Below are 24124 nucleotides of genomic sequence, written 5' to 3'. Positions count from 1 at the left end.
ATGAACATTATGTCGCAAATAAAAGTACATTACATTGACAATCAAAAAACATGGACATGATGTTCTATTCACTCATTTTTGGTGCAAATATGTTTTTTTTACTTTAGGTATATGTTCATTAATTACATTTTAATAGTATATTCTTTTCACTACAGCTGTATGTTTTTTACATTTGTATAATATGTTCTTTCCGCGAAATGCATGTACGATGCGTACAGGCACCTGTACAAACCACTCTATGATAGGATTCTGGAGAGCATATCGGTGAGGATGTCGAAGAATTTGCTGAAGGAGATTTTGTTATGCCTGTATTTTTGGCAAATTGTGGAGAATGTACTGACTGTAAATCAAAGAAGAGCAATTTCTGTACGACGCTGCCATTTAATTAAGTTATCGTCTATGATGCCAAGAGATGAAACTAAGTTAGCAGATTTATAGACTCTAAGGGAGAATTCTTATACCATTATTTGCATGTCTCGAGCTTCACTGAGTACCCTATTTATTTCCTAAAACTTTGTGTAAGACTTACTATTGCGATTATTAAGAAACGGAGGGAGTATGAAAATATAAATCGAGATGAATCTAACAATGTCTTGCATGATTATATTTTTCAGTAATTGTAAATCTTCAAAGCTAGTAAAAAATGAATTAGATAAATAATGTAAAAGTCAAAGTATTGCAAGTAAAATAAAGTAATGGAGGAAGAAGTATTGATTTTAGAATAAGCATTTTCAGAGAAATGATATTTTTTTTTTGGGAAAACTAATAAATGACACTCACATTTTATCATGTAATGCTCGCATTTAAACATGAATGGATGAACATATCCTCGCTTGTATTCCATGTTTTTCTTTCCTCTAAATCAATCTAACATTCTCTCCTCCAACAAGCCACCACCGACCGAGGACAAGGTCATCATTGGCATTTAAGTCTTTTTATTTTTGTAAATTAATTTTTTGTCTTAAAAACTACCTCCGTTAATTTTTATTAATTTGCAACAAAGAAATTTTTTATCTCTAAAAAATAATACCCATTTATTACAATTAAAAAGTAACAGGGGTAGCAGAACATATAAGATGTGGGGTGGGGTGGGGTGGGGTGGGGGAGGGGTGTGTGTTTTGTTTTAAATCTTTCAACGAAAGTAGTTTGGCAATCAACAAGACAACAACTAATTATTGGAATTTCTTTCCTGGGAGTTCTAGAATGTCTTGAGAGTCATTTTCTCATTTTAGCTACTTGTGCACTACTTGTGCATATAGGTCAGTAAGTCAGTATATATTGAACATGTGACATTAGACTTTGGAATTTTCTTATTCAAAAGTAGAACCAAAATTTCCACTTTAGAATTTTCTTATTGAAAGTAGAACCAAAATTTTATCTATCTTCTCATTGTAATACCAAATTCCACTAAGTGTGAATTATTAGTTGATTACTGATAACATAGCAAATGGCAGATGTGAAACCCTCCAAAGGCATCACCGCAGGAAAGCCTCTTCATTGCAAAGGTATGGTATTTAATTTATGTATCGTCTTACCTCGACTTTCAGCATCACCGTGAGGGTTAAAGCATGTTTAGGGTCTTTCACCTTGCCGTAAAAATAATACACCTCCTATGTTTAAATTTAATTGTCATATAAGGTATACTATAAAGTATAAACGTGATTAGTTATTATGGTTAGAACGCATGTACCTTATGGGCCAGTGTCTATACAATTGAAATGATGCAGCTGCTATTGCTAGAGAAGCGGGACAACCACTGGTGATAGAGGAGGTGATAATGGCTCCACCAAAAGCTCATGAAGTTCGGATCAAGATCATTTGCACTTCACTCTGTTATAGCGACATCACCTTCTGGAAATTAAAAGTAAGTACACTTCCCATCAATTATCATTACTTTTTTTGAATTTTTTGTTTGTAAATGCAAGCTTTATTCAATATGCTTTACATTATACTCGCTCTATCACCTTTTATTTGCACCATGAGTTCATTTTATGAGTGTTTTACGAGTTTTATAGTGCAACATTTCATATATATATATTTCAGTACTCCCTCTGTTTTTCTTACGGTTTTTTCACCATATACTTCTAAATTTTCCATTTATTTATCATTTATCATATACTACTGAACTTTTTTAAATACATCATATAAACATGAGTTTTTACAATTATGCACCATATACGCTTAATGACTACAAGATGAGTGGAGTTTGGTTAATTATGCCACTAAACTACCCCAAATCCCTCCCCTATCACCAAAACCACTCTCCTCCCTTGCCCAACCCTTGAAACCACCTCAAATCTTCATAACCATGTCTGACTGATTGGTTTTGGGGGTGGGAAAAAGATATCTAGGGTGATTTCGAGGGTAAGGGAAGAGAGGATAGTTGGTTTCAGGTGTGGGAGAAGAGATCTAGGGTAATTTCGGGGCATAATTAACCCTAAAGATTAACTGAGCTAATATCTGCATGTCACTAAGGGTATACAGTGCTTCTTTGGTAGAACTTGGGGGTATATGGTGTATTTGAAAAAGTTCAAGGGTCTGTGGTGAATAAAAAACTTGGGGTTTTATGATGAAAATACCTTCTTTTTTTAAGTGCTCCATACCTTGGACATATAATTTTAGGTAAAAGAATAAAATATTTTTTGGAAATGTAAGAGATGGAAATATAAATGAAAACCATTAGAAATAATTAATGTGACAGATTGAGCAATTTTCATAGCTAGTAGGGACATTTTTAAGGGTTGGGATGATTCTTTTTAATTAGGATACCAATATATGAAAAATAATGGATAAATATTGTGGCTAATTAAGATCCGATTTGGCCTGCCATTAAGGGCATGCTTGGATTGAGGGAGATGTATTAGTAGGATAATAAAATTCAAGCTAAGCAAAATGAAAGTGAATATAGGGAAGGAGAAGATAGTGATGGTGTGATTGTAAGGAAAATTATGTGTTGATGGTGTGATATGATGTGAAGAAAGAGGAACTAATACCCTCATTTTAGGGTAATAGTTACACTAGGGGGAGGGTGGGTAACTCATTATGAGGATAATAATTCCTCCATCTCTTTTTTTTCCTCATGACACAACTATCTTATTTCATTTGTAAACATCTTGTCTCCTACAACAACACTTCTAATTACTTATGTTTTTTCAAGTTTGACTTTTATTACCCCCTTAATATATTACCTCCAATCCAAGCATGCCTTAAGAGTGACTAGACTACCTTACTTTGATCTAAGCTAATTTTGTTGTGTTTTCTTTTAGAGGATTTTCCTGGATGCTATCCAAGAATCTTTGGCCATGAGGCTGTTGGGTAACAACTTGTAGCTATAACTTTGTTTTTTGTATTTTTTTCCTTAATTTATTTTTTGGATCAATTCTCACTTATATGTCAATGGCTGATAATTAACCTTTTTTTATGCTAATATTATATCTTCGGTTAATGATATTATGCTTGTACACATGAGACATGACACATACTCGTAGATGACATAGGCGGATTAATATTTGAGATTGTGTGTGTGTGCGTGGTTTAGTCCAGCACAAAACATCGATTGGACTACTAATCAATGACATGTATTCTGATCTTTTTAGCTTACATTTTGGTAGTTTATTGTTGTTATGTACAAATAACATAATCTTTTATACGAAGAAAGTAAAAGAAAGAATGTAGGAATAAAGAATGAAGTAAAAAATATGGAAACAGATCATACACTGAAAATTTGATAAGTAAAATTACTGCCATTTGCTGGCACGAAATTGTCACTTATCATGGTGAATGGTGAATATGTTTATGTAGCACGCAACAAGGACTAACTAACTAATCGCCTGTAGGATCGTAGAAAGTGTAGGAGAGGAAGTAGATGAAGTGCTGGAAGGTGATTATGTGCTACCAGTTTTCATAGCAGACTGTGGTGATTGCAATGATTGCAAGTCCAGCGAGAGCAATTTGTGTTCGAAGCTGCCATTCAAGATCTCCCCGTGGATGCCTAGGGAAGATAGCAGCAGATTCACTGACTTGAAGGGGGAAACTCTGTTTCATTTCTTGTCCGTTTCAAGCTTTAGCCAATATACTGTTGTCGACGTTACTCATCTTACTAAGATTGACCCATCCATTCCTCCCAATAGGGCATGTCTTCTAAGCTGTGGGGTTTCCACTGGTAATATCTTCTATTCTTATTCCGTATTCTTAATTACCTACTTATATATGTGTGTGTGTATAACGACACGTGTTGTGTGGCATATATAAGATGTCAAGTTTGAAATTTTTTACTACTTGTATAACACTATAGCATATGAAGAATAGACTAATTTTTGTGAAGTATGATACTATACATGTCACTGATACATTTTTAAAAATCAGATTATTCTAAACTGGTTTAGCTTGATTGATGTCGTGCGTTCTAGGGATAGGTGCTGCTTGGCGAGCTACCAATGTCAACCTGGATCAACAGTTACTATATTCGGCATTGGAGCTATTGGACTGGGAGTACAACATTGTTTCATGCTATGCTAAATTTGTGTGCTTTTTTGGTATATTCGGCATTGGAGCTATTGAACAATGACACATGTGTTTGCTGTTTCCGGGCGTCAATTAAGGTGGCCGAGGGGGCAAGGCTATGTGGAGCAACCAAGATAATAGCAGTAGATATAAACCCAGAAAGATTCGAATTTGGTATAATTACAGTATAATTTCACTCTCAAATTTACTTCATTCTCCATCCCATGACATAAATTGTGTAGCTAGTATGATTTTGATAATCCTTTTATATGTTACTTCAGGTAAAAAGTTCGGAGTCACGGACTTTATCAACCCGAACAATTGTGAGGATAATAAGACTGTCAGCCAGGTCTTGGTTCCTTCCCTTATCTAACACAGCCAACTTTGGAAATTCAATACACAAGTAGTTCTTGGCATTTCGCCATTGCTTAGACCTAAGGAACTAAACCTCTAACTAAACCTCTAATTGTTGACTTTCAAGTGTTGAGCAGATTATATGCGAGATGACAGATGGAGGTGCAGATTATTGTTTCGAATGTGTAGGAAAGGCAACTTTGGTACAAGAAGCTTATGCTTCATGCCGAAAGGTTTTTCCTCTTCCATTTCCTTCTTTCTTACCCTTAACATAACAAGTTCAAGTATACATGTGCAACATTGTACGCGTGCAAGTTATGGCACAATTCATCCTATATATACTTTTAGAGAAATGTGAGTTTTGCATTGTGATTTCGAGCAATCGAAGAAGAGATTATTGAAAGTACATACACGTCATATAAATCGTATATTAGAAGTTAATCTTGAAAAATCTAGATGTGCAATGAAAAATCTAGTGAGTAGTTTAGAAAATTTTAGAATAAAGTAGAAAATTTAAGAGAGGTTTTTTCTAGAAATGTCTTGTAAAATATCAAAGATAAATGTGATGTAAAAATATTTAGAAATATGTAATATTAGATAAGTGTAGAAAAATCTAGAGAATAGAAAACAACAACTATAAATAGGTTGTATGTGCATGAGTGAGAAGGTGGGCTAATCATGAGCTCCACCAATGGTTGATAGAAACTAATAAGGGTTCTATGAAGAGAGTGAGAGACATGAGCTCTCACAAACATGTTTGTACAATTTATGATGAAATTTATGAGATCATAAAATTGTTATATGATATTTGGGTCTATTAAACTTCCACGTGCACCCAAATTCTATCATCGTATTGCTTATTGATTATGTTTCAGGGTTGGGGAAAAACGATTGTGCTAGGAGTGGACAAGCCAGATGCACAATTGAGCCTCCTTTCTATGGATGTGCTGCTTAGCGGCAAAACTATAAAAGGGTCAATATATGGAGGTCTGAAGGCAAAATCTGATGTTCCTATCCTTGTAAAACGTTATTTGGACAAGGTAAGTTCTTAGTACTTGAATTAAATAATTATTGAACTGATTGCATGTTAAAATTTGGTATTTTGCTTTATACTTTCGCGAAATTATTAATTTGATAAGAAAAAATTAGTATTTTTATATTTTTAATTCTTAAGAATTTATGATTTTTTTATAAGTTAATAATGATATATGAAATCTTTCATACTCTGTATTACTTGTAACACGATTAACTCTATAAATGTTTCTACAAATCATATTTTAATTTGCCCTGCTTTCTTGCAGGAAGTTCGACTTGATGACTTTGTGTCACATGAGATGAAATTTGATGAGATTAACAAGGCATTTGAATTGCTTATGGAAGGGAAATGTGTTCGATGTGTAATATGGATGGATTAAGAAGTTCTTTATCCTTTAATTTGATGTATGTTGTGAATTGTGATCTATGACAAACTCAAATAATGTCAAATGATGTTGGACAATTTTCTATGGTCACATATTAAATAAATAAGACTTTTAAACTCAAGTTCGTAACGTTTTGTTATGAGTAACATTTACTACTAATATTCCCTTTAAACAAAAATTTATAACTAATTTTTGTAGAGTTTACTATGTAAAAAGTAGGTTAAAATTCAAGTTTATTACAGGAGAGTTAAGCAAAAAATGTTAATTAAGTGATAACTTTATATCAATCAACAACTTTTCACTAAATGCAGGTTCCACATATCACAGTTTTTGATTGTATTACAAAAATGACATGTTTACTGGGTAAAAAATTTTAAGTATTGAAAATCATGGGTCCATTACATTGAGTTTCTGACTTGTAGCATCAATGGATCATGCAAGTCTGTAACCTTTGGAAGTGATAGCAAATGGAGTTGTTAAATCTTTAAAGCATTGGAACTCATATATTAAATGGAGTTGTTGTTATTAACCCCCGAAATTGAAGTTGATTGAGACATGTCAACCATTCATCTTTTCAATCAAAACTATATACTAATCAAAATAATAATATGCATTATTATGCGATATGCTGATAGAAATGTATTGGAAAGCATCTTATAAATAAGACCAAACAGAATAGACGACAGTCACTTAATCAAAACAGCCAGATCAAAGTAGTCTTTTCATTTAGATAACAATATATTTGTAGTTTTGTACAATATATAGAAATAGAATAGTTTGTCCACCGTCTGTCACAAAAGACAAGACTCACAAGAGGTGTCAAAAAACTGATTTGAACCAATTAAACTCAACCCAACCTAAAAGTGATCTGATTTAAAAATTTGATCTGTAAAGTAATCGCAATATTTTGACCGGCACACATACCAATTCACAACTTTGACCATTATGTAATTATATATTATTAAAAAGTATAAGAGGTTGATATAATGAAAATATAGTTAAAGACTAAATATATGTTATTTTATATATTGGTAAAATATATAGTCAAAATAAGTAAATTAATAGTGCAAAACTCAAAGTGTTGCGATTATTATGTATTGGAACAAAGTTGTTTTAAAGTGTGAATTTTGTGAAAATGGTAAAGTCCCACATTGGTGGAAATTGAAAGCTTTGCTTAGTTTATATAGGAGGGTGTCACCTAAAGGGGTGTGGCCCTTGGGCTACCTACATTTTGTAGAGAGGAAGGACTTACCTACCAAACCAATCTAACACTCACACGCGCCAAACCAAGCCGGATTGGATTGGATTTCTTTAACGGGTTTAAATTTTTTGAACAAGAATTAATTCCTTGATTTTGTAACTGATTTACTAATTAATTTTTTAACCGTTACGTTTTCAATTTTGCCCGTTTTTGACTGTTGTGTAACGGTTAATTAACGTGATTTTAGCCCTTAATTAAGTCCATTATTTGCTTTAATCTGTCCGTTAATTGCTTGCTGAAACCGTCCAGGTACATTCTGCTACCCTCTATAAATTGATGGTTTTTCCTTCATGGTTTTACACACAACAAAAAAAAAACAGAACACCAATTTTCAGAATACCGTATTACAGAAAAAAAACCACTTACAGTTTATATTTTCAGAAATCTTTTTCCAGAAATTATTGGAGCATTGTTCCTAATTTTGGTGTTTAGTTGTTCGGTGGTTCTGTGCAAATCCATCGGTATAATTTTCTTTCCCGAGAGACTGTTTTATCCTGGGGAGCATCCGGTTGTCGTACGAGCTGCTTGCACAAATTAAAGGCAGTACCGTGAATGTTCTAAAGAGAGCGACATAGTCCGCGATTCAGTCTTATTCCGGTAATATTGTTCTGTTTTATTGTTTACAGCAGTTCAGTTTTTAACATTATGAAATAAAAGGAGTAATATTTGAGAATGACTCAAATTCAACTACCTCAACCCAAATTGAAAACTATTTGTAATGCATTTGGTATCTTTATCATCTTGAACGTGCTAGTCAATGACATTCGTCAATTATTAATATTTTAATAAAATCTTAAAGTTTGGGTTTTTGAAGTTCCTAAGATAAAATGACTTCTTTGGAATAACACGTTGTAATGCTGTATAGGACCGTCGGAGACGATGAGACAAGCAATAGTTGACTCTATCAGAGTCATGACTACTCCGTAGTTGTGATCTGTAGTTATATTATTCCACTAGTTGTTTTGTCCTATGAATATGAATATATGACAGTTAAATAGAATGGCTTTTATTAGTGATCAATAGGTAGAGTATTTATATAAAATGTAAGATTATAAGATAGAAAATAATCTTCTTAAAATATATACTAACTTAACCATAAATCTAAGGAAAATATATCACACATATATTTTTCGATATTTATATTTCTAACACTTTCGTAATCGTAGCGGCAGTAACACGAACGTAGCAATTAAAAATTCTTCACTTTGTTGAAGTCGAGATGCACTAATTTGGTGATGTCGCCTTCAATTGTTTTTTTCTTTTTTTTTTAATTTTTGAATGATGAGAACGTTCGGCTTTTCGAACCCATCAATCATCAAACGAACGCCATTCTTTTCGAACCTGCAAAAATTTTGGTTTTTCCTAAGCAAAACCGAGCTCTAATTAAATATTGGTTTTTCAGAACAAACCACACTCAAATCCAAAGGAGCAGAATCATGCTTGAATCAAATCACACGGCACAAGGAGAACCACCAAATAAACCTTGTCTCAGGACATAAAGGGAAGCAATATATCTTGTCTCACGACACAAGAGAGCCGATTTTTTTTTATTTTTTTAAAATAAAAACTCAAAGGTCAAATCTTAGACCCTTTGTTTTCACCTCATCAACAACACAAACTCATCACAAGCAACTCAATCCTAAAGAACGACAAAAGCCGCGCATGATACAATTACATCAAGTCATCACCAACTAACATTATCAAATATCCTCAAGGAGCATTCACTTGCGGAAGTATTAAAAAAAAAATTATATTTTTGGCTAAAGATTTATCCCACTGGTGTTTTAACCTGCTCTTGATATCATGACAAATTTAAAAGGAAAGAGAGAATAAAATGGCCTGTTTATTAGGGATCAATAGATATAGTATTTATACAAAATCTAAGCTCATATAGGAAACAATGTTCCTAAAAGATATACTAGTCTAACCATAAATCTTAAAGATATATTCACTAAATAATATCTTAACATAAAATAATTTTAAATATATATTATTCTCTTAATGATATCTATGGAAAATATATCACATATATTTTCCGATATCTATATCTACGGAAAATGGACTTCTTTCATGCTTATATATTCATTATTCAGTTTAATGTTAATAAAAAGAGTACTCTTATAAGATTGAAAAGCCGTACTCCATATATATGATCTAATTTTAATTCCTTTTTACCAAGTATGTTTTGGTTTTATGGAAAAGTTTGTATGGAGAATCTCCCAAAGGGCCAACCTACTGGGTCGGGTTCTTCCGTGAGAGATTAACTCGCGAGGACAAAAATAAGGGAAGTACTCCGTAATTATTTTTAGAAGAAAAAAATTGTAGTTTTTTTAAGGTAAGAAAAAAATATTAAAATATTTAGAACATCCTACTCACCGGTGAAACTCCTATACGAACTAAAAAAGTAGTTCCAGCATGGATTAGATAATTAAATGCTAAAATATTTAAAATTGAGAAGAAAACAATTTATTACGTTTTTAGTATAACTACATGTATTTTATTACTTAGATTAACCGTGAATAATCCTTACCGTTGACTAACTATTTTCCATTTTAAAATTTGATTTTTTTTGTTTGAAATTTAATTTAGTTTGTCCTTGTATAACGGAGTTTTTTGTTTTTATTTTTATTTTAATTTCAGACAAATTTCTTCTTGGTATTTAATTGGCAAATTGATCATAGACAATACGAGTATATTATTATCAATAAAATTAATAATCAAGAAAATTATCACTGTTGAATTTAAAGTATTACTCCGTACTACTGAGACATGAGGGGGTTAGCCATAACGTATTAAATTATGCAAAGCTGTATCATGTTCAGACGGCCCCATACTATAAATACCCTCTTCCGCAGGAGATCTCATAATCAACATCAACATTCCAAAGCCTCAAAATTTTAACCCCAAAAAAAGCAGTTGGAAATTAAAAAACATCTATCATGCCATCTTCATCATCAATTGGGAAGCCCATTGTTTGCAAAGGTATGTAAACTCATACCAAAATATCATTCTCAAAATAATATATGAACTATTACTAATCAAATAATAAATGTTCAGTTTATAGCTAATTAAATTAATCTCGTCGTTTATGGTTGTGGTTGTTTGAAACGACGCAGCTGCGGTAGCCAGGGAAGCAGGGACGCCGTTAGTGATAGAGGAAGTGACAGTTGCAGCACCAAAATCAAATGAAGTTCGCATTAAAATTCTGTGTACTTCGCTTTGTCACAGCGATCTTACCTTATGGAGCTTGAAAGTATATATTATTTCCTACTTCCCATTGTTTTATGATTTAAATTTTTTTGTTATCGCATTTCAATTATGTACCGAAGGTAGACGTATACTAAGCGTTGACTTAACATTGGTAACACTAAGCGTTAACTAAACATTAATAACACCGATCGATTATATATCTATTGTGATTATATTGCTGATTATGTGATTTTATTTATTTTGAAGGATCCTCCTAGATTTTTTCCAAGAATTTTAGGTCATGAAGCTGTTGGGTAATTTTCTTCACCTTTCTTCTGTTCATTCATTATTTGCCATTAATATTTCCTACATTTCTTTGATTTTACCTTATTTTGTTTTTTGGGATGGTCACATGGATGGGGGTGGAGAAGAAGAAAGAGGGGTGTATGGAGAAAAAAGGTCATTTTCTTCTAAAATTATACAGTAAAATTCTGATCACTTGAATATGAACATGCAAGGAGAGAATAAGTGGTAATTTATGGTTTTTAAAAATAAATAAATAAAGTGGTAATTTATGGTAAGTCATATGAATTTTATGTTTGACCGCATCTACTGGTCTTGGTTAGTAAGGGTAAAGTCACATGTTTCATCTATACGGAGTTCTTTTTGCTACTACCGTACTACATCAGTGACGAATTCATGATTTCTAATTAGAGGTAGCATAGAACAATTAAAATAAAATAGAATGAGTTACTATAATATATATTATACTACGGACGTTTTTCCAAAGTGAGCCAATTTTGGCAAATATTAACCAAAATGGTTGCGTGGTAAAAGTATTTACCAAATTAAGCTTCCAGGCTAAAACGCTGTCTCGGTCAGCGTTTTATGCCTGGTTTTTTTTTAAAAAAAAAATCAACCTAAAAACGCTGTCTGGGACAGCGTCTTTGTTGTTGACCTTTTTTTAAAAAAAAATTTGTAATTGCCTTTTATTTATAAAAATGTTTTTAAAAAACAAAAACAGTTATACCAAAGACGCTGTCCCAGACAGCGCTTTATGTACAAACTTCCTTGTACCTAAAACGCTGTCTCGGACAGCGTCTTATTTTCAACCTAAAACGTTGTCTGGGACAGCGTTTCTCTGCTGGTGTGCAAAACAGCAGCAGAATCAGCCTTTTGCCACTGATCTGCCACTTTCTTCTGCCCCCACCCACCACCCCCTGCCATGATTCTTGCCACCACAATCCACCAACAACCCCCACCATCGACCACCATCTGCCACCACTTTTGACCTCCAACAACACTTCAACCAGCTCCACCACCAACCCCAACCATTCAACAACCGTCGATAACCACCCACCACAACCAACAACACTAAAACCACCATGAACAACCACATTAACCACCACGGGCCATCCTTTCTTCCCCATTTTCGACTATGGATTCCAAATGTCTGTTGTTTAATGTACATTAGCCCTGAAGGATCTATTTTGACTGACATAAATCCGATTTGGATAAATAAGCAAACAAAACTTCAAAACACAAACAGATTCATTCAACCAGCATGTCTTATATTGATAATGCAATCGTTATATACAGCATTCCAGGAAAAAGGACAAAACAATGATACAATACGTTCACTACTCATCAATTTGGTGTAACCCTTCCCTAGCCTCACTGTCGTCCCTTCGTCTTGGACGACGCCGAGTGTAATGGTGAATGGTGGTGAATGGGTTTCGGCGCGGGGGGGGGGGGAGTGAGCTGGCTGGACGATGCGTCCTCCTGGGTTCTGAAGGGTGCAGAACTGTGGAAGATGTACTCCTCTGCCTCTGTGTGCGACGTAGGATCACCTCCACTGCTACTCTGGCCGGGGTCGAACCGCGAATGGATGGAGTGACCATCATCACCGTCCCGCTGTTGGATGAGATGACCGTGACCATGTCTGCGTAAGGAAGTCGCGGACATATCTCGCATCCGCTGGACCTGGGCTCTGGTGGGTCCGTCTGTAAGGGCGAGGGACAATGCATCATACATCGCCACCATATCCGCCGCCTGTAGTAATCATCGATCAGTCAAGTACATGATATTTAAAAAAGTTAAAAAATGTGGATGATAAGTATAGTAAAAGAAACTCACATATCCGCTAATGACGTCATGTGCCGGGTGGTAATGGGTGGACGGTGGTGTGTAGCTGGGGTTAATGAAACGGCGTGTGATAAGCCTATACCACACCATGTACGGATCGTCATGATCCATAACGCCCTGCATGGGATAACCCTGAGCGACATGACCCAACCGCTGCTCCCATAGCTGAAGATACTGCCAATGCTCCAGTGCCTAGTTTGTCTCCGTCTTTCCCCGACGGTCAATGTCGTGAAGGCGCACGACAATGTCATAGTTCTGGGGAATAGGCTGCTGCAGTCCGAACTGTCGCATGACGCGGTCAGGTAGGTGACTCTCCACAACCTCGAAACAGATCAGGGGGACCCGGGCACGCCACTCTCCCTGATGCTCCAGTAGATGTGCAGGCATGACATCTACCAACTCCGGTACATACGGATCCCATGTGATCTGCAATAACACATCCTAAATAAGTTAGTCCACAATCAGTATACACAGTACCTAAATGATTACAAATGTCTTCAGAGTTTGTACCTGATCCTCAGTGAGTCGATCAAGGGCGTCTCGGTAGTATGGGAGACCCGTCGCCGCATGTGCCTGTGTGAGTCTGGGGACCATCCACCTGGGGCAACAAATTTGGTAAGTATGTTTACAAAATGAAATCGTATATGGGAAAAAAAAATGACAATTGTTACAAACCTGCAACCGTAAGCCTCATCAGCTGCAGGGCGAGGCGGAGCGATGTACGGCTCATACTGGTCATCCTGGTCCTGCTGCCCCGGACGATGTACAGCAGGCCTACCTGGTCTTCCTACGTGGATGTGCTCCCAAGCCCATAGCTTCAAAACCAAAACACAAAACTATGTTAAATATGACATTAGGATCATTCATTGCTGCAATGATCCCAGGATGCCGATCAGAAATAACACAAAGGCCATCCCGTTGCGTGACACGATCTCGAATACAACCTAGGAACCAAGACCAGCTGGAAGTGTTTTCCCCTTCAACCACCGCAAATGCAATAGGAAATACTTGGAAGCTTGCATCAACACTCGTAGCAACCAACAGTGTTCCTTTATACTTCCCGTACAAGTGCGTCCCATCGATACAGATAACAGGCATACAATGTTTAAAGCCATTGATACAAGGACCGAAGGCCCAAAACACTCGTTCAAACACTTCCATGTTGTTGTAGTATACACCATCCACTAAAGCTTTGTGTTTCCATACGACACATGTTCCCGGGTTCGACCGTAGGAGTGCTTGCATGAAGTGGGGAAGTCTGCCATATGAACTCTCCCAATCCCCAAATATCTCAGCTATAGCTTTCTCCTTGGCATACCACGCTCGTCGATACGGGACATCGAAATGAAATTGCTTCGAGATCAGTTCCTGTATGAATTCCACTTTCAACGAAGGATCTTTCCGCACAAAGGACTTCACATATTCGGCTATTACGGACGAATCCAAGTGTGGGTGATCATTAGATAGTACTTCAATGATACATGTCTCCCGATGTGTGCCTTTGTACGTGACTATGGTAAAACCACGTGAGTGCTCACTCGATTTGGTACCCCGTAGCATCCAACCACATTTCTTCTTGCATCGCAGATGTAGGACACCATCATTTGAGGTCACTGTGGTGTAGAATTGATTCCTCTGAATAGAATACATCTTCACCATTTCTTGAAGCAGTTTCTTGCTCTCAAAGTACATTCCCTTCTCAAATTCTCCCCCGGGAACAAAAGAGGTGTGGCTACCCGATTCGGCCCAATACTGATCAACTTCATAGTTCTCGGGTACCTCACTGAACCAAGGTATGGGAGTTCTAACCAACGGCTGACCATCTTCCACCTGTGTAGGTTCATCATCCCCCTCTCCGTTCTCGTCCTCATCATCCATTTCCGCATACACATCATACACCGACAATTCATTATTCACAACATCATCAAAATGATTTGGCTCTTCTCGAAACGGTGAACCATCATCACCTTGCATAGGAGAGTAGCTATGCAATTGCATCGGCGAAGATGCCACGGTGTTCGATGACGACGGAGCAGGCTGGCCGAACACTGTCACGCGTCCCCCCGCATGTACTGGTGAAGCTATATGAGAACTAAAAGGCAAGTGAAATTGGTCGTCCTGCATCATTCGAGTGAAAGAACCCATCCCATATGCATTCGATGGAATGTGGTTTGCGGGCTCTTGGAAGGACGCGGTGTTGTAATCAGAGACATATGTAGCTTACTGTTCTGCCCGAGTACTTTGTTGGGTACATATAGGCACTGTTTCTACATATATCTCATTGGGAAAACCCTTCATTCCTACCATGCTCCTCAAACCTTTCAAATGTATGTTCGTAGAGACAGGTAACACTTGCACCCCATGACCAGTATCACACCTCATTTTAAGGTTCAGTTCAACAGTCATAGGGTTTGAACCAATACAACTGTGAACCTCATTCATCAGATCAATCACAGTCATGTTCGGTTCAAGTGTTATAAGGTCCATATTCCCTCCACTGTACTCCACATTTGATCCATTACACAAAATTTCACCTCCCCATCGACATAACAACGCTACATTTTGTCCAGCCATATTCTACATAACAACCAAAACACATTTTACGTAAAGCCGTTAAATCATCCCTAAATCACCACAATCAAACAAAAAAATTTTACATACTCTACAAATTAACTACTAAGAACCCCTAAATCACCATTATTACACAACAATGTAGGTAATTACAGTTGTTCAAAACCTAATAATTATCAACCATTGTCAACAATTTTCAACAAAACCAACAACAACAATTTAATATTATCCAAACTATTATCAACACTAACAATATCAACACTACCATTATCAACACTAACAATTCAACAATTACCAACACTAATAATTCAACAATACCAACACTAACAATTCAACATTTTTAACACTAACAACTCAACCTCATCAACATTTTAACCCAATTCCAAAAAAATTAGAAATCACCAACATAAACCCTAGAATTTAAAACACAAAGAAAGTTGAATGAATACCTATTTCAGGGTGAGGGGAGTGTATAGTGGGCTACATGGAGGGCGACGGTAGAGGTGACGGCGGGCGACGGTGGAGGTGGCGGCGCCAGCGGCGGTCTACACGGAGGAGCACAAGTATGAGAGAGAGGGGGATTAAGTTAGAGTTTGGGAAAGAAGGGGTTTGAGAATGAAGGAGGAGGAAATGAAATGAAATACGCTGTTGGAGGGAAAAAAAACGACAGAAACGCTGTCTCATACAACATTTCATTAATAACCTTAAACGCTGTCTGAGACAGCGTTTATAGTTCCAGAGTTAAACGCTGTATGGGACAACATCTTTGGTATAACTGTTTTTTTTTTTAAAAACATTTTTATAAATAAAAGGCAATTACAAAATTTTTTAAAAAAAAGGTTAACAACAAAGACGCTGTCCCAGACAGCGTTTTTAGGTTGATTTTTTTTAAAAAAAAACCCAGGCATAAAACGCTGACCGAGACAGCGTTTTAGCCTGGAAGCTTAGTTTGGTAAATACTTTTGCCACGCAACCATTTTGGTTAATATTTGCCAAAATTGGCTCACTTTGGAAAAACGTCCTTATATTACGGAGTATCATTTAATAATTAGCCTTTAAATTTTAAACATTCATTTTAGTAGATAAATTTTCATTTTACAAATATAGAATAATTATTTATAATCTAGTTATCAATATAATATAATGATCAAATTTAAAAGTACTCTATATGTTTAATAATATACTTTTATATGTACTCCGTATTTATTATTCATATGCTTAAAAACGATATGGTAATTTATACTAATTAAAGTATAGGTACATATATTTATAATTTAACAATAATAGATCTATTACTTTATAAATTTTTTTTATAACTTAAATAAGAGCCTTAAAAAATAAAAAAATTGAATGAATACAAAATTAAATATGCACAAATACAAGTATAAGTAGTTTGTTTTTATAATTTTTTTTTTTTTTTTTTTTTTTACAAAAAGGTAAAAGCAAAACTTAAGGGCTTGTTTGACATCGTTTTTTGTTTTCAGTTTTTAGTTTTTTTGAAAACAAAAAACCAAAACAGGAAACAAGAAAAAGGTGTTTCCACTTTTCTATTGTCAGTTTTCAAAATTATCATGATTTTATTAAGTTTGACTAATTTTTTATTCATTATATGATATATATCATATGGTTTTGAAAAACAAAAAACCAAAAAATAGAAAATCACATCAATGTCAAACAAACCCTAGAGACTTGTTTTTGTATAAAACAGATCTCTTTTATTTTAAATGAAAAGTAGCGGATCGGAAGTTGGTACTTCGTATTTTATTTCAAATAACCGGTCTCTTTGAACAATATTTTTTTTTTCAAAGGTAGCATGTGCTACCCCTTGTTCCTTCTTGGGTGATAAATGTTACAAGTTCAAACTTCGTCTACCCCTCTTTTTAAGTGAAATTTATTTCACTTCGGATATAAGTAGACTGTAGACCTAAGCTGCATTTACATTTCAAACCTAATGGACTCTTATATAAGAGGGCGTGATAGATTGTATAAACCAGTCTTTAGCTTTAACCATTAACTTAACCCTTTGATTAAGTTGGTCATCTAACATGAAAATTATGTATTAAGGAGTACAATAGTACGGAAAATAAATTAGTGAACTAATGGTAAGTTATTCTCAATTATGAATGATTCACAATATGTAAATGATAGGAGTTGCTAGGGAAATAATTCACAATTGGTGTGTTCGCAAAATTCAAGCTAAAGTTGTGGGAATCATGCCCCAAAATTTTCCAAATTAAGTTAAATAAGAGTAATGATATACCAAATACGGGGTATCAAATTGTTAGGTCTGCGCCTATCATTTTTTGTTAAAATTATGAGTACCCATAATTGCCATAGCTTGTCTTATTTAAAATGTGAGCTTGTGACCCATGTTGCTGCTGCGTGTAATGTCAAATGTGTATCACATTATTATGTCAAAAAAAAAATCTTTATTAAATGCACATACTCATATGGCCGGGTCATAAATTCGAGTATTTTTCTACTATTGGTAGAATTGTAAAATGTTGGGCCGTATATTAGTCCCTTCGTTTCATTGTCCCTTGATTTCTATTAGGGGCCGTTTGGTTCGCAGTAATAATCAAAGGGAATAGAATTTTATGGGAATCATTTCCTTTGTTGGTGTTTGTTTTCCCATTTCTATCATTTCCTTTCCCCTTTGATTACCCAAAAAGCTTCTCATCCCATTCCCCAACCCCCTACCTCTTCCATTCCCTTCCCCGGCCTTGCTTCTTTCTCTCTCATCTCTCCTCCTCCATGACCACCTCCTTCGTCCTTCTTCCATGACCACCTCTCACAACACCCTTCACCGGCAACCCCACCCTCTAGCCGCCTTCCCTCGCATCCCACCCCTCACCGGAAACCCACCTAGTCAGCCCGGCCAACCTCCTCGAACACCTCAACCAAGTCACCACAAACACTCCAACCAGCTCGGCCAACCAGCCACCACAGCCTTAGAAAACGCCACCCCTCTCCTCGAAAATGCCACCCCGACCCTAGAAACCCTTCTAAGTCAACCACCGTGTAGTTGGAGGGGTTAGGGCTGAGCGGCGAGGGGTTAGGGATAAGCGGGATGGGGGTTAGGGTTCCGTCGGAGAAGAAAGTGAAGAAAGAGTACCAACCACGGTAGTGGTGCAGTCGGAGTTAGGCGCGGTAGGAGGTTAGGGTTCCGTCGGTGTCAGGCGCGCTAGAGGGCTGGGTTTCGTCGCCGACAGCAATGTCAGCCCGGCCAGCCTCCTCGAACATCCCAACCAGCCACGGTGAATGGGAAAGGAAGAAAGAGGGGTTGTGTTGGTGTGGTGGTGGTGAATCTGGTGATTCCCATTGTTTTTTTAACACAAACAACATACTTACATTTGAGGGATTTTCATTCCATTCCATTTCATTCCCTTTGTTCATTCCATTCCGTTTACTCCGTGCAAACCAAACGACCCCTAAATTGTATTGATATCCCGTTTCTTATGTTTTAAAGAATTGATATAAATAAGAGAATATAGTAGAGAAACATGTGATTGTTAAAAAAAAAAACAAAAATAAAGTAGAGAAACATGTGAGGATTACAAAAAAACAAAAAATATACGGGGTCGGAAAATTTAAAGAGCCGAAGAATACCGAAATCAAACATTAATGAAGAGAAAATTGGGACAATCTTGTAAACTTGAGTTGAAAGATCCAAAATTATTAATAATGGTGTATATTATTGCTCTGGTCAAAAAAATTAAATTGGTACTCCCTCCGTTTTATCTATTTGCATCACTTGCAAATGCGCGAAGTTTTAGGAGAATGAATTTGGTATAATATAATATTGTGAGTGGATGAATAATTTATTACGGTAAAAGTAATGTGGGACCATGAAAGTGAAAGTATGTGAAAGAGAATAGTGGGGACCATAAGAGAGAGAAATGATAACTTAATTAGAGTGGGATTTTAAGTAAAAGAGATAAACAATAAAATATAGTATAAAGTTACTATATATGGAAGTGATGTAAATAAAAAAACAATCATAAAAGGAAAGTAATGCAAATAAAAAAGACGAAGGAAGTATAAAATAAGATAATGAATATGTTATTGCTCTAGTAAAAAAAAAAAAAGAAAAAAAAAGTATAGGGTTGCTACTTTTAATTATTAAAAAAAAACAAGATTGGCCAGGTATAGTATGGCCTAATTAGTAATTTGCATACTTTAGCTTTAAAACACTGTGTGCATCAACTTTCTGTACTCATATACGAGTATGGTTATTACTTATTAGAAATACCCAAATCCACAACTTATACGAATAAAAACTTTAACATCTAACATGCAAGCGAATAGGTGTTGTTTATTGATTGACATGCATGAATGTTCTTAGAATAAGTAAATGTAGAGATCAATATAAGGCTGATAGAAAAAGAAACAAACATGGTGTACTATTTTTAACGAGCATATAAGCCTTAAGCCTTTTACTAAGTGATAGAGTATAAAACCCTTTCAAAAAAAAAAAAAAAAAAAAAAAAAAAAGGTGATAGAGTATTAAACATATTCCTAGGCCTCATCCATCAGCTTAAGTTTTTAATTGAGTTGGTCCATTAATATGGTATCAAGAGCTAGTGTGACATAAAAGTCACTAATTCGAATCTCATCCACATGATGCATCCACAGGTAGGTCTGAATGTCTAATGTCTGGATGGTGTTTAAGCTTGACTATACAAAATGGTGGCAACATGACTAATTGACTATCATAATGACATGTTCTTTAAAATGTTGTAAATACTTTCATTACTCTAAATTTTTGGACAATTTCAACGGTAGCTTATTATTTTGGGACACCACAAAATATCATTGTTTGATTTTTTTGATGTAAGAAGTTGTAATGCCCTGAAGTTTTATTTCACAGAATTGAAAATGCCTTAATAAATTTTGTAAGATAACTGTATTGTCAGTCTGAAAACTGGCTATTAACACTTGTTTTTGGTACTTGCACTATATAGGATTGTGGAGAGCGTAGGTGAGGGTGTTGAAGAATTTGCTGAAGGCGATTTTGTTATGCCTGTATTTTTGGCAAATTGTGGAGAATGTACCGACTGCAAATCAAAGAAGAGCAATCTATGTACGACGCTGCCATTTAAGTTATCATCTATGATGCCAAGAGATGAAACTAGCAGATTTACAGATTCTAAGGGAGAATTCTTGTACCATTCTTTGCATGTATCGAGTTTCACTGAGTATACGGTTGTGGATATTGCCCATGTAACCAAGGTTGATCCACGAATTCCGCCTAACAGGGCTTGCCTTCTCAGTTGTGGAGTTTCCACAGGTAATTTTGCTCGCATTTCTAGCTTGCTAAATGCTTTTATACCCTATTTTAATTTATACTGGAGTACTCGAATCCCTCGTTTCACTTTGTATACCATATTCGTTCCTAGACTATAGACACTTAATTGACACTTCATTTAGGGCCATAAACAAGAAATTATCATATCATAATCAAGTCCGCCTCTTGGTCATACCAGTAACATAAGTTCTTTTAGCACTTCAAGTCCTAAACCTGAAAGAATGAAGTTTCTCCATTTATTTGGGGGTGTAAGCTTTGGAATCGCGTTCTTATGAGCCTAAAATACACGTTCCAATTTGCAACTTCTGACAGAACAATTGACCTGCAGGGGTGGGTGCTGCTTGGAAAACAGCACAAGTTGATGAAGGCTCAACAGTTGCTATATTTGGCCTAGGTGCAATCGGATTAGCAGTATGTAACTTATTTGCTTCTAATTTACGACAAGCCAAGGGCTGAGGCAGGACTTAATCCTTTGGTCATATTGTTCTTATGAAGGTTGCAGAGGGAGCAAGACTTTGTGGAGCTACTAAAATCATTGGTGTAGATGTAAATCCTGCCAAATTTGAAACAGGTAACCTTTCCCTCTTTATGGTTGCATGTTTATTTCGCATCTATCCTGTATTCCTATTATTTATTTGTATCTGAAACTGATTTTATGAGATGATCTCATAAACGTAGTCTCGTTTTCATCATGCTTTTTTTCTGCAGGAAAGAAGTTTGGACTTACACATTTTGTTAATCCTAAGGAAAATGCAACTAAATCTGTCAGCGAGGTATGGTCTCAGTCTCACTCCTTTTCTGTTTTCACCTAGCTGGTGTTTACAGATTTTCTGATTGTTCTTTCTATGTTTAGATTGTTAATTCATTTATTCATTACAAGTCTAACTCTAAATATAATGTATGCCTAAATTAATATTTCTAGTGTTTGTGTGAAATACTGAAATGTGGTTTCTGACATGCTATTATACCGAACAGGTTATTAACGAAATGACAGATGGGGGTGCAGACTTCTGCTTCGAGTGTGTGGGCATGGCGTCGTTGGTGGAAGAAGCTTTTGCTTGCTGCAGAAAGGTCCTTCTCTCTGTTCAACCTAATAACGGAAAATTAATAGATAGATTTTAGGTCCAACTAAGCAAGAACTATCAAATTATTATAACAAGACAAATTTTAAACATCTAACATGTTAGGTACTTAAACACATTATAACTTTGACGAATTTTTCTCTAAAATAAGTTAAGATAATATTGAAGTAGGGCCCAAAGAGAAAAAAAACGCACTCACCTTCTGATTTTCAAGTATTTTATTGAATGTTAGGTGTCTAACATGTATGCCACTTAGCCTAAGTCCAATTCGACTATAGTAGTAATAGTTGTGATATGGACGTTGATCACTTGGCCATTACTTATGCTTCAAGTGTGAGTTGATGTCATAAAAGGAAGCCCAACGTTTTTGCCTTGAATGTGCCAGGGTTGGGGGAAGACGGTGGTCCTAGGAGTCGATAAGCCTAACTCAAAATTGACTCTCAGCTCTCACGACGTGCTACACAACGGCAAAATCCTTACAGGTTCACTCTTTGGAGGTCTCAAGGCCAAAACTGACATTTCCACTCTAGTTAAGTGGTACTTGGATAAGGTAATGCACACAATTTTATTTCAATTTTGCTATTCCTACCTATAATTATGATAAGAATGTAGATAAATTGCTACATCATCTTACAAATATGACACATTAATTCCTGCTAACTTATTGTAATAGAAACTGCGACTGGATGACTTTGTAACGCATGAGATGAAGTTCGAGGAAATCAACAAGGCCTTCGAGTTGCTCATCGAGGGGAAGTGTCTTCGATGTGTGTTATGGATGGATAAAAATGAGGAATAAGCTTTCGAAAATCAAATGAAATTTCTACATAATGAGCCTAATAAACTACTGTATAATGAAATTGTAGAGCCTTTTTTTTCTCTATGTATAAACGAGTAGTTTATTACTTTATTTGTCATCAATCTTGAACTTGTGAAATTTGCCTAATGAGACTGAAATATGTTTTCTTCTGCTTTACCAGTAAAAAGTTCAAAATTTTCATTTTTGTGGAGTATAAGATATTGTACCCAAATCAGTGGAAAGATAAAAGTTAAACGCTAGAAACTTGACTTTTCGGTCGGAATCCGTCATTAACAAGGTGCCATTTTTAAAATAAAATTTAATTCAAGGTATTACTTGACAAAAAATAAAAGTAAGGTTATAGTTCATGTTTCGGTATGAAAATAATAGGACCTTCAGCAGGCCCTTTAAAAGTGAAAAAGACTGGTCTCGGTCCAAAGAACACTGAAGTCGAGGGTTTCCTGCATAGCAAAGAACACGTAAACTAGCCTCGGGGGTGGTTGTCGAGGAAGGTCCCTCCGATGCCAAAGTCAATTCAATTGAGAGAGAATTCTATGCAAGAGATTTTATGCTTGAGGCTTTAGTTGCATGAATGTAAAATGGTGTAATTGATGGCTTTTATACCTGGACTCAATTGAGGAGAATTGGGCCCCTAGAGTCAGATAGGCTGACCACATTGACTGGGCTTTTGATGACCTTAGCATGCTTTTGGAGGTTGAACCTTGCTTTGGGCTTGCGTTGAATTATTTGGACTTGGCCCAATTATATGGACTGAATTGGACCCAAACAACTTGCCCCCCAGACCCGATTCGGTTGAAAGACGGGTTGGGTATGACTTGCAAATTTGAAAGGACAAATAACGGCAACTTGAATCTTGAAGGAATCTAGGAAATTAATGATGTTTAACTTCCATTAGGGAGATTAATTAAGGAAGACTGAGGGTTTAGTGGGTACTTAACTAGGAACGTGTGTGAAAGTTTGTGTTTAATTAAGAATTCGTGGGGGTTTTTGAGGTTTAAAGCTTTTAGAATTCTTGATTCTTGAAATCCTCATATAAAAGCGTCCTCTCCACTTTCCTTAATCATTTTCCCACAAACACACGAATTTCCTCAAGTTTACTGAACTCACTGAAAACCCTAGCTTTTCGTCGCCCTTAATCACTGCAATTCCATTGCTGAAACTAGAATTCTCTAGTTAGAAGTAGAATTGAGAGGGAGAGTTCCTCGAGTGAGGATCAGGATCTTCAGATGACTGTGCTGGGTGCTCGGCACAGCCAGCCTTTACAGCGAATGCCCCCTCTTAGCCATAGCCACAACTCTCCACTTCAAAGGAGAGAGGATAGGGTTTCCCCTCAAGAACCCCCTGTCGCTGCAATTCCCCTGACCTCGGTGCCGTACAGAGGTTGGGAGGAGGCCATAACCTCAGCCAGTGGCTCTAGGCACGGGCCTCGGCGATTACCTGAAAGAGCCGAGGAACGGCAAAATCCGCCAG

General features: G+C 36.0%; 2 protein-coding genes and 1 pseudogene across 3 annotated transcripts; 2 read left to right on the top strand and 1 right to left on the bottom strand.

The window, feature by feature from the left end:
- The first annotated feature begins 1297 nt into the window (after positions 1–1297).
- On the top strand, positions 1298–6355 carry LOC110721626 (annotated as a pseudogene).
- Positions 6356–10383: 4028 nt separating this feature from the next.
- LOC110721625 (alcohol dehydrogenase-like 7) lies at positions 10384–22780 on the top strand. The gene is made up of 10 exons (XM_021900813.1): positions 10384–10521; positions 10656–10792; positions 10996–11042; positions 20409–20734; positions 21081–21163; positions 21248–21323; positions 21461–21525; positions 21728–21823; positions 22220–22384; positions 22508–22780. The coding sequence occupies exons 1-10, from the start codon at positions 10479–10481 to the stop codon at positions 22631–22633; spliced, it is 1164 nt and encodes a 387-aa protein (XP_021756505.1). The 5' UTR covers positions 10384–10478; the 3' UTR covers positions 22634–22780.
- LOC110721624 lies at positions 11766–16078 on the bottom strand. Of its 2 annotated transcripts, XM_021900811.1 has the most exons (3): positions 13549–16078; positions 13384–13471; positions 11766–13299 (listed from the first exon to the last, which is right to left on the bottom strand). In XM_021900811.1, the coding sequence occupies exon 1, from the start codon at positions 15016–15018 to the stop codon at positions 13648–13650; it is 1371 nt and encodes a 456-aa protein (XP_021756503.1). In that variant the 5' UTR covers positions 15019–16078; the 3' UTR covers positions 11766–13299; positions 13384–13471; positions 13549–13647. The 2 variants fall into 2 exon arrangements, with proteins under 2 accessions (XP_021756503.1, XP_021756502.1); XM_021900810.1 differs by having other exon boundaries at positions 11766–13471.
- Positions 22781–24124: the final 1344 nt, after the last annotated feature.

The sequence above is a fragment of the Chenopodium quinoa genome, unplaced genomic scaffold (genome assembly GCF_001683475.1).
Source record: "Chenopodium quinoa cultivar QQ74 unplaced genomic scaffold, ASM168347v1, whole genome shotgun sequence".
NCBI lineage: Eukaryota > Viridiplantae > Streptophyta > Magnoliopsida > Caryophyllales > Amaranthaceae > Chenopodium > Chenopodium quinoa.
Note: the sequence above shows the minus strand (reverse complement) of the source record. Positions and strands in the feature narration are given on the sequence as shown.